General features: G+C 41.9%; 1 protein-coding gene across 1 annotated transcript; it reads left to right on the top strand.

Annotated features, from left to right (window-relative positions):
- The first annotated feature begins 71 nt into the window (after positions 1-71).
- Positions 72-8,274, top strand: LOC106956877 (WD repeat-containing protein 20). Its single transcript, XM_015047970.1, has 5 exons — positions 72-991; positions 2,445-2,627; positions 3,154-4,560; positions 5,359-5,949; positions 7,414-8,274. Exons 1-4 carry the CDS (start codon positions 602-604, stop codon positions 5,404-5,406), a joined length of 2,028 nt encoding a protein of 675 aa, XP_014903456.1. The 5' UTR covers positions 72-601; the 3' UTR covers positions 5,407-5,949; positions 7,414-8,274.
- The last annotated feature ends 3,069 nt before the right edge of the window (positions 8,275-11,343 follow it).

The following is an 11,343-nucleotide window of genomic DNA, read 5'->3' as shown; positions in this document are numbered from 1 at the left end:
AAAAAAAAAAAAAAAAAAAAAGATTTCTAGCAAATTTTTCACAAATTATTATTTTCTGGCAAATTTTGGACTTTTCATATGTTCGCTTCACTAGAAAATTTGAGACTTTTTGGCGGAAGTTTACTCTTTTTTTCTATCAGCAGCCCTAATGCGCCGTGGTTTTTGTTGTTTTCCATGTGTTTTAATTGGACCGCGGGTTTCCCAGCTGGTCCGGTTCGGTGCCACTGGGTGACCCAGCCCGGATGTCTTGTCTCTATCCGCCCTCCCTCGGACCACCGACGCAGTGCCAGGCCCGACCAGCAGCAGCAGACGCACCGCGCCTCACGCACTCCACGCACACTGGAAGCCAGCGGGAGGATGCTGCTGCTCGCACCGGCTCAGAGAAGCTTCCTCCGCGGGGTTCGGCTGCAGGCGGCGGCGGCGCGGCTGTAGGATGCACCGGACCGGACCGGGTGTGCTGGAGCGGGCCTGGCTGAGCTCGGCTGCTGCTCTCCTCCATCACCATCAGTCCTGATTCGGTTATTTTATTTTTTACTCCCATCGCAGTGTTTTTATTTCCAGGTCAGAACCAGTGTTTCCTGTGCGGTCGTTTGCACTGAAAATGGCCGGAGATGGCGGCGCTCTGAAGGATATCAATGAGATTAAATCCCAGTTCCGGACCAGAGAGGGCTTCTACAAGCTGCTCACCCTCTCCGACTCGCAGCAGCGGGGCGGCCTGCCGCGGGGCCCGACCGCTGGAGCCACGCTGGGGCCCGGCGCAGGACCCGGACCGATCCCCGGCGCAGGGGTCGGGCTGCTGCAGGGGCCCGGGGCCGCCGCAGCCTCGTCCTCCTCCAATGCGGCGGCCAACTCCTCCCCGGCGGGCTTCCTGCCGCCTGTCCGGGTCTCCATGGTAAAGCTGCAGCCCGAAGACCCGAGCGAGGAGTCGGAGCGGGTGTGCTTCAACATCGGCAGGGAGCTGTATTTCTACACCTACACCAACATCAAGAAGGTGAGCCTCCGGGGCGCCGCTTTAGCCCAGCCTGCTAACCTGCTGGCCGCCGAGTTTCAGCCGGTTTTCATCGCGGGGCCTCCTGGATGAGGGGCGGCCAAAATGGATGCAGAGTCCGAGGAATCTGCAGAAGGGCCCCGGTGATGCTGGAGGAGCAGGAAGCCAGCATCCAGCTGAAATACTCCACGCAAACTCACTCACTGGCTGCGTTTAAAATGAACCGTAACAACCATAACAGAACATAGAAAATTTTTATTTCTTAATGGAAACAAGAAAATTTAGGAAAAACTCCTGAAGGCTTTTGCGCTGTAGGATGAGGTGGTTATTTCGGCGGTATTGATTTACATCCATCTATCTTTGTATTTTGGAAAACTGTAATGGAAACACTTTTAGCGTGACACAAGTTACATGATCAACAGCCGGATCTTACTACTGGCGGAAACGACAAAGAAGACGACAGGAAGCAGCAGGAGGATGATGGTTTGTTTTTGCAGCTGGCTCCTCCAGAGCTCTCACAAACTGCGTGTCCATTAACCCTAAAACTGAGCAAATTTATAGAAGAAAATTTATTTGCTAAATTGAAACAGCCATTTAAAAACAAAACTTGTTTTTTTGATTAAAAGCTATTAATGCTTTTAATGAGGTGGTTTTTCAGCCGTTTTGGAATAGACTTATTTTGCAGAAGTGGAATAGAAACATTTTTTTCGCAGGAGATAAATCCATAATTCAGCCATGACCCTCATCATGTATCAGCCAATCAGAGGAGACCTCGATGTTTATTCGGGTGTGGAAGCCACAAGCTCCGCCTACTTGGGAGCAGCTCGGTATGCTGCGTTTTGAAGAAACAAACCATCATCTCCTACCATCGTCCTACTTCCTGTCTTCTAATTCGTCATTTCTGCCAGTGGTAACATCCAGCTGTTGAAAGTATTTCTGCTGCAGTTTTGTAAAATACATCTATTTTTATAAGGCAGAAAAATCACCTCATCCTTAGACCTGTTATGATAACATGGCTACTGGATGACAAATTGTCCCAGAAGTTATTGCAATAAATGATAATATTGTTATTTTGAGACTATTTTCACGTAATATAATGATAATAATGCAAGAACACATTCTCACTGACCAATAAACTTAAAATTTTAAGTGAACATTGAACACTGGAACTAGAAGACATTTTAAATATCTAAAATAAACAAAACAACAGAAAGTCTCTGTAAAATAAGGGTTAGTTGAGTCCAAAGCAGAAGACTGAAGATTTTTATCATCCAGTTTTTGGTAGGAAGAGGAAAACGATTAGTCATGCAAATTAAAATTATTGAGATCGTTTTTATTTATCATGTGATTGATTTATTAATTACTGTACCAGGTCTACTGGTACAGGATTATTTCCTAGTGGCTTTGCAGCTGTTGTGGCCAGGAGTCTCTCCTCAGTGACCTTTCTGCCCTGCAGGCCGTGGACCTCAGTAAACCCATAGACAAGAGGATCTACAAGGGGACCCAGCCAACGTGTCACGACTTCAACCAGTACTCGGCCACGGCGGAGAGCGTGGCGCTCATCGTGGGCTTCTCCGCCGGCCAGGTCCAGTACCTCGACCCCATCAAGAAGGAAACCAGTAAGCTCTTCAACGAGGAGGTACGACTTCTGTCGCATTGATTCAGTTTTAGGGGAAATCTAGTTTGTCTAATAGATTTCTAGTTTATTAAATCTACAGTGTGAAGCTTCTTCTTCAGACCAGCGACTTACAGATCAAGGTCAAAATTCCCTTTAACACTCTGCACTGCAAAAACACAAAATCTGACCAAGTAGTTTTGGTCTAATTTCTAGTGCAAATAGTAACTTAAAAGTAACATTTCAGCATGAAATATGAGCTTGTTTTAAGTCAATAATTCCTTAATTAAAAGCCAAAAGCTACTTGTTCCATTGGCTGATTATTTCACTTATGACATTTTTCCCATGTCGTAAGTGAAATAATCAGCCAGTAAAACTAAAACTTTTACTGGATGACACTTCATGACATTTACAGACTCCTTCATTACAGTGCCACATCTTATGCATAAAGGATTCCCAAAAACATTTATGAAATAACTGTTACATACTTTTCACTTTTTAATCTGTGTGTATTTTCATAACAAACAAACTTTGTGTTATTTTCTTCCAGAGGCTGATCGATAAATCCAAGGTGACGTGCCTAAAATGGCTGCCCAAGTCGGAGAACCTGTTCCTGGCCTCCCACGCCAGCGGTCACCTCTACCTGTACAACGTGGATCATCCGTGTGGAACCACCGCTCCGCAGTACTCGCTGCTGCGGCAGGGCGAGGGCTTCGCTGTTTACGCCTGCAAGAGCAAGACGCCGCGCAACCCCCTGCTGCGGTGGGCCGTGGGCGAGGGCGGCCTGAACGAGTTCGCCTTCTCGCCGGACGGCGTCCACGTGGCGTGCGTGGGTCAGGACGGCTGCCTGCGCGTTTTCCACTTCGACTCGATGGAGCTGCAGGGCGTGATGAAGAGCTACTTCGGCGGGCTGCTCTGTGTTTCCTGGAGCCCCGACGGGAAGTACCTGGCCACCGGCGGCGAGGACGACCTGGTGACCGTCTGGTCGTTCGCCGAGAGCCGGGTGGTGGCGCGCGGCCACGGCCACAAGTCATGGGTCAACGTGGTGGCGTTCGACCCCTTCACCACTTCGCTGGAGGACGACGAGCCGATGGAGCTCAGCGGCAGCGAGGAAGACCTCCACCAGGGGGCGCAGAATAACTCCACGCACTTCGGCCGGGTGCGGACGAGCAGCACGCTGTCGCGGCTCTCGCGGCACAGCTCGAAAGGCGGCGGCTCGCCGTCCGTCACGTACCGGTTCGGCTCGGTGGGTCAGGACACGCAGTTCTGTCTGTGGGACCTGACGGATGACGTGCTGTACCCCCGCCTGCCCCTGTCCCGCGCCTTCACCAACACCTTCGGCCCTTCGCTGCCCAACTCTGGCAGCGGAGGGGTCAACAGCAGCTCTGGCGGCGGCGGGATCGGAGGCGTGGAGGGGCACCATCACCCGCCGGGCGCCAACACCGGCAGCGCCAACCCGCCGACGCTTCCCCTGCCGCTGCCCCGCTCCCTGTCCCGCTCCAACTCCCTGCCCCACCCGGCGGTGGCGAATGCCTCCAAGGGTCCGGGCGCCTCCGAGGGCGGCGGCGGTGGCGGCGGAGGAGGGGGCAGCGGCGGCGGGGGCAACAGCGCCCCCTTCAGCATCGGCCGCTTCGCCACGTTGTCCCTGCAGGAGCGCAAGTCGGACAAGTCCGGGAGCGGCGGCGTGGAGAAGGAGCACAAGCGCTACCACAGCCTGGGCAACATCAGCAAGAGCAACGACAAGATCAACGTCGCCCCCCGCAGCAACCGGCTGGACGGCGCCAAGGTGCTGGGTACCACGCTCTGCCCCCGCATGCACGAAGTACCGCTGCTGGAGCCGCTGGTCTGCAAGAAGATCGCACACGAGAGGCTGACCGTCCTGGTGTTCATGGACGACTGCATCATCACGGCCTGCCAGGAGGGCCTGATCTGCACCTGGGCGCGGCCGGGGAAGGCGGTACGTCTGCACCGAGGCGTCACGACCAAACACTGCAACCAAACAGGCTAACAGTTGAAGGTTCCTGCTGATCTGTGATGTTAATCTGAACATGTTCCCTTGAGGAATGGAGATTTCGACAGAGCATTAGAGCCGCTTCAGATAAAAACTGGAGTAAATTTACATCAAAAAACTCAAAAATTTTCTAGAAAAAACTTGGAAGTTTCTGAGCTTCAGAAGTAAAAAAAAACGTTGCTAGGAAAAAAAAATGAAATTTTGAGATTCAATTTTTATAGAAGAAAACAAGTAAAACACTTTCAACTTTTGAAACTCAAACATTTCTTAGATTAAGCTCAAAATTTACATTTTTTTAGAGATTTTTCACTTTTCAAACTTAGATATTTCCTTGTTTTTCTCAAAAATTTCTGAGATCTCAAATTTATTTTTTTTCAAGCAAATTTTCAACTTTTCCATCTCAGAAATTTTTATGTTTTTTCTAGAAAATTTTTAATAATCTCAAAATTTCTGATTTTCTTCTACTAACATTTTTAAGTCTTTTCAAATTTCTTTTTTTTGTTGTTGTTCAAAAAGTTTCTGGGATTAATCTCAATTTTTTTTTCTAGCAAATTTTTGACTTTTCCAACTCTTTTTTTGTAGACAATTTTACTAGAAATGTTTTGACTTTTATATTTCAAAGTGTTTTCTATAAGATGTCTGGCTTGATGGCAGGAACCTGCTGCAGTTTAACAAGGAATTAAAGAAGAAGAATAAAATGTTTAGACCTTTATTTATGTCTGATTCCGTTTTTTTCTCTTTCAGAACCTGGCAGCACAGAACGGGAACTCTCCGAGTGGAACGGTGGTATAGCTGGAGGAAAAACTCTGCACTCATCCCTCCTCCTCTTCTGTTTGACGCCTCCTTCCTCTTCTTAAACCTCCTTTTGGGGCCAACGACCAGAACCAAACCCTCGGCGTCTCTGATCGCTGAAACTCTGACCCTGACTCCTGGACTTTCTCTGAAAAAAAAAATCTCATATTTATTTCCGTTTTATGCAAAACTTACAAGTCGGTATTAGAGAAACGGGGTTATGCAGAATAGTTTTGAGCTGCTAGTGTCTTACCTGCAGCAGACGGGAGTCAGAGAGATTTCAGGTGAAACTCTGAGAACAGGAACCATCCAGGAATTATGACTGAAATCCTTTAAATGCTTAAATTTATGTTTTAAATGTGCTTAAAATTTAATTTTTTACTTTAAGTTGGATCTGTAGAAGTCTGCAACCTTTCAGACGTAAAGTTTTATTTGAAGTTTTATCCCTGGAGGAAGCCGTTTGTTATTACCAAGTATGCAGAGAACATCTTCCAGATGAGATTTCTCCTGACTGTCCAAACACCTGACTGCTGCGTACTGCAGGTTAGATACTGACTGCTAACACAGACACCAGAAAAAGAAAGTGCACCCTCTATAACTATTTAAATCCAACCTCAGGAGGGGAGAAACACATCAGGTTCAACACTGTCATTATTTATTACACAAAGACGAATCCTAAATATACAATCTGTGTGGTGAAAAAGTAAGTACACCCTTTATATACGGGGGTTTCAGCCTGGTGCTGCTAATCAAATGCAGAGAAGCGATGGAGGAGTGGAAAACATTTTAATCAGCTGTAAGGTCACTTCAAATTCAAATCCCACAACACACAGAAACCCCAAATCTCCAACTCAACCCCTACAGGCTGCAGTTAGCATGCTTAAAGGTCAAAGTTCATGACTGGATGGCTCTAAAGTCGCTTGTTCCTGAAAAGAAATGGCAGAATGAGTCAAGTTTGCCAAACTGCATCTGACTGAACCAGAAGATTTCTGGGATAACGACTTTGGTCAAATGTAGGGCTGAAACGATTAATCAGATTCATGGTGATTAATCAACGTTTGAAATAAACTAACATTAGTAATCAATTAATCATTAACTGAAGTATACAGTATACTGCTAAAAAGCTATTTACCTAAAGAAAAACACAGAGTATTAAATAAGTCAAAACTGTACAAAAAGTAAAAGCATTTTGGATTTAAGATAAAGATAAAATATATTTTTCTGTAAATCTTTTCTACCCAGAACTCCTCAAATCATTTTTCAGCTTCAACATTGTTCAAATTCTTTAAGACAAACAAAAAACGATCTCATATTAATCATCATTTGCGATCCAATTATTAATCTGTTAATCCAAAAAACATAGAACTGATTTTTTTCAAGAGTATTTTTTTAGCTGCATGTTCATCCTTTCCTAAAAATAATAATTTAAAGAATTCTGCTTTTGGATCTTAGGCTCCAAAATGTTTATTTTCTTATTTGCATTTGTATGTATTTCTGATATTGTATAAAATAATCTTTGGTGGTTCATAAAAAATCTGCAGAATGTGCCAATTTTTTTTAATCTAATTAATTGTTGAAATAATTGTTTTTTTTTAAATAATTGTAATTTTCAGCTGAAGTTAAATTGAATAATGCTGAATATGAAGCACAGTGGAGGAGGAGTGATGCTCTGGGCTGCAGTTCTGCTGAAACAAATCTCAAAGTTTCTCCACTGAGATCAGATGACGTTAGGTCAAGTGGTGTACTTAGTTTTTCCACACAGTTTTTCTGTTTCAGTTTGCTCTCTGTCAAAGTTCGGATGTTCTCCCGGTGCAGCTGAGCGTTCTCTCTGGGAACTCCGGCTTCCACAAAGAACACAAAACTCTGGAGAGTTAAAAGAGGGTGTACTTTCTTTTTTCTTCATGTCTTTGATGAGAAACAGTTAAAAGTGAGTTTGGGATCATTTTTTTCTGGGTTTTTATATTTTTCTCCTCCATCTTTGTTTCTGATTGAGCGTTTCTCGTTTAGGTTGAGCTGGATTTAAATGCTGCAGCGTTCAGGACGAATTCTCCGCCTTCTTTCCGCTCCTCTTCCTCAGCAAAGCCTCGGCTTCATCATGCAACAGAGCCACGGTCGTTTCCTTTATTTATTTTTGCCACAGGACTGCGTAGTAATTTATACTGTAAATATTAAAAGCTCTATAAACGCAAACGGGAGAGAATGACTCTGCAGCGACGGAGGAGAAAAAAAACAAGATTATTAATATATGAAGAAGCTTCTATTGTACATAAAGTGACTGTCTGCTGTTTAGGGAGCCTGGAAATGCCACTGTGTTTTTATTTGGTGTTTTTGACGGAGCGGTCCGGGTTCATCCTGCACACAGACACACACACACACACACACACACACACACGAGCCCGTCACGGTGTAGCATCACTGTCACCTGAACTGCCTCTTGCAACATTTTGCACATCCAATAAATCCACAGTGCACAGCTGCGAGCGTTGGGGGGAAACGTTGCTTTGAAGAAGGAAAAAGAAACCTGGAAATCTGAATCACTTCTGTTTGAATTTAAGATGCAGTTTAGAAGCCTTAAGGAGCCGGCCAGAGACATAAGCAAAATATGCTGCAGCTTAGCGGCTCCACATTGAAAAAACACAAAATATTTCCAACTATCTTTGGTGTAGTTTCTAGTGCAAATATCTTAAATAAGACAAAACTTACAAGTAACTTTTCAGCAACATATAGTAGTCAGTTATTATTTGAAGTTGCAGAATGTAACTTCTATTTTAAAAATGTTTTGATTTTTATATTTTTGTTGGTGTTTTCTCCATGTCAGTTTAGGAGACATAATTTGTGAAAAAATAAATAAATAAAAAATCAAGCTCCTCTTCCTTCTCCCAGTGCTTACTAGAAACAACCAATCAGAGTCAGAAGGCGGGTCTTAGCGCTGTCAGTCATGCTTGTGTGCATCTCTGCTACCCTGAGCTAGCAGATTGTGTTGTCAATGCTAATGCTAGTTAGCATAGCCACTGATGACAGCAGATAAATAGTTTCCTGCAATGGTAGATTGTTTCTCTACTGTTAGCACATTTAGCAATGAGTACATGAGTTGATTGACAGCGCTAAGCCCCTCTTGGCTCTAATTGGTTGTTTTTGATGGTTTTCTTCAGAGGCCAATAGCATCTCAGGGAAGAGGTGAAGGAGGTTGACCTTTTCACAGATCATCTGTCTGATAACCTGTTACAACATGGTGACAGTTTTAGCAAATATCTAAAAAATATTTAACTTTTATAAAAGTTACACACTGCAGCTTTAATATATTGATGAAAATATTAAAGTTTATTGTTGAGAAAGCAAAAAAAAAATAAAAAAATAAATCGCAGTAAACTAATTTATGTTTTTAATTTAGTGAATTTTGTGACCCTCCAGCAGTTTCAATTTGCCAGTTTTGGCCCCAAGAGTTTGGACACAAAGAGATAACATGGGAAACACGTACGGAGGTATTTTTGGTCCAAAAGTATTTATGACGTTAAAGTTGCAGAGAAAAATTCTCTAGGAATTTTGTAATTGTATATTTTTTTTCCAGTGTTTCACAAATACAAAACAACAATTACAGATTTGTTTTGGATCATTTGGTGTTTTGGATCAATTGTATTTTTTAAGTGCAACTTAAAAAATACAATTAAAGTCTAGTATTTAAGAACTTGGACAGCCATAACTGCTGCTTTGTTTTTGTGAAAGACTGAAAAAAATCTAGAGTTACAAAACTTATATTGGATGTTTTTTCTCTGCAACTTCAACTTCTCAGTAACAAGGCACAAATAATTTTGCACCAAAAATTCTTCCATAGATAAAATATTGCTCAAACAGTATTATGGGATTGTTGACCTAAAACAAGCTACTATTTGCTGAAAAGCTACTTGTAAGTTAGCTTTGTCTTACTTCTAGTGTAGGAAGATGTTTACTGTAAAAACTAGGAACAAAATCCTTGGTAAGGTTTTGTGTTATTGCCGTGTTTGGCCACCAGGGGACAACCAGGAGCACTTGAATCAGGGTTCCCATAGGAACTCTGGAAAACTCTGGAATTTGAATCCGGTATTTTCCAGGTTTGGATAAATTTGGGAAAATAAAACAGGAATTTGCAGATATATTTATATTTTCAGACTTTTATTCCTTTAAATCCCTCTTTCTCCTCCTTTTGAATTTCCTCTGTCCGTCCCTCCTTTATATCTTCCCTCATTTCTTCTCTTTTTTCTTCTTTCCTCCATCCTTTCCTCCATTCCTTGTTTCCTTTTGTCCTTCCTTCCTTTCCTTGGTGTCGTTATGTAACAGATTAAATCACAAAGCAGGAAATGGATCAGAGTCAAAGATTTGTGTAGAATTTAAAAGAAGCCCAGATATTATTAGTCACTTTAAATATAATAAATCATATTTTTTTTCAGTTATAAAATGTAAAGATCTATTTAAACATTCAAAGAAAATAAATCATCAGGTTGAAAGTTTAATATTATTTTAAATTATGATTAAATGCACCAGATTTGAAGTTTCTGCTGCTTGTGTCTGAGCCGGAGTCACATTTAGTGAAAAACTAAACAAATCTTTTAGTTTCACTTTTTCCGCTTGTACATAGAAAAACAAACATGAACATTAAGTTCTGGAAAATTAAGTTGTCCCCTTCTAAAGCTGACTCATGTGAAGTGTTAGTTATTTATCAGACATGTTTAGTCCCACCGTATTACAGCTCATGTTAAACAATCAAGCAGACATTGCAGAGATCTGTGTTCACAGAGCAGGCAGATAAACACAAATCAGATGTTTTTCACAGCAGTCCGAACAGCCAGTTCTACCACGGTGTATTAGGGCCGTATTAAACCTAAAAAAGGAGTAAATTTCTGCAAACATTTTGAGGAAAAAACAAAAAACTTTCTGATCTCCGAAAATCGAAAATGTTCCAGAAAAAAACTCAGACATTTTTGAGAAAGACCTTGAAAGTTTTTAAGTTTGAAAACTTCAAAATTTGCTTGGAAAAAATCTTGGAAATTTCTGAGTTAAAAAAAAAAAAAAAAAAAAAAATTCTAGAAAAAAAATGCAGAAATTTTTAGATTAACTTCAGAAATTGTCTTGGAAAAATTTGAAAATTTCAAAATTAGAAAAATTTTAAATTTCTAGAAAAATCTGAAATTTTGAGACTTAGCTCAGAAACTTTTGAGAAAAAAAGTGAAATTTCTAACATGGTGAAAATACGATTTTAAAAAACGAACTCCCCCTTTTTTCTCTATGGCAGCCTAAATACACCAAATTATTGCTGTTTATTTTGTTTTACTGTGTAACTTTACAAACGGCAGCCCACAAAACGCCTGGATTCCTGGGTTAGTTTGTGATTCAGGGTTAATTTGTGCGTTTCTCATGTTTGTTGTCAAAGCTTGTCCTCTGAGCTCGGCTTAGAACTGGATCGTGGTTCTGGAGTGAGTTTCAAATCAACACCTTTTCACATCATTGAAGGCAAACGGCATCCGTCTGGGTTTCTGCTACCTGTGCGGTTTTTCTTTTAAAACACTCTGATCACAAACACTGTCAGAATAAACTGGATTATCTCGTCTCCCTGCGGTTTCATCTCTTCCTTGGTTCTCAATAGTTTATCCAATTAAAAAATACTTCATTTATTCCAAAGGAGAAAATACGTTGTTTTTTTTATTCATACCATCTATCTTTAAAGTAGCGGTAAGTAACATTTACAAATTGTTTTTTTTTTATATATATGTATTTTCCCTTTGGGATCAATAAAGTATTTTTGAATTTAAATGAATAAAAAAATTTTTTGCAAACGTTTCATACTCTTAGCGCTATCAATTAACCTCATGTACTCGCTGCTCAGCATGCTAATATCGGAGAAACAATTTACCGTTCCAGAAAAACTGTTTATCTGCAGTCATGTGTGGCCATGCTAACTAGCCT

Source organism: Poecilia latipinna, unplaced genomic scaffold (genome assembly GCF_001443285.1).
Source record: "Poecilia latipinna isolate Pla-1442-1.1 unplaced genomic scaffold, P_latipinna-1.0 Scaffold852, whole genome shotgun sequence".
NCBI lineage: Eukaryota > Metazoa > Chordata > Actinopteri > Cyprinodontiformes > Poeciliidae > Poecilia > Poecilia latipinna.
The sequence above is the reverse complement of the archived record's forward strand: the minus strand, read 5'-3'. Positions and strand labels throughout refer to the sequence as shown.

Excerpts from the sequence above, each read along its gene's own strand:
- LOC106956877 (XM_015047970.1), top strand. The coding sequence starts at position 602 with ATGGCCGGAGATGGCGGCGCTCTGAAGGATATCAATGAGATTAAATCC. Across the intron at positions 992-2,444 it reads CCTACACCAACATCAAGAAG|GCCGTGGACCTCAGTAAACC; the intron begins GTGAGCCTCCGG and ends TCTGCCCTGCAG. Across the intron at positions 4,561-5,358 it reads GGGCGCGGCCGGGGAAGGCG|AACCTGGCAGCACAGAACGG; the intron begins GTACGTCTGCAC and ends TTTCTCTTTCAG.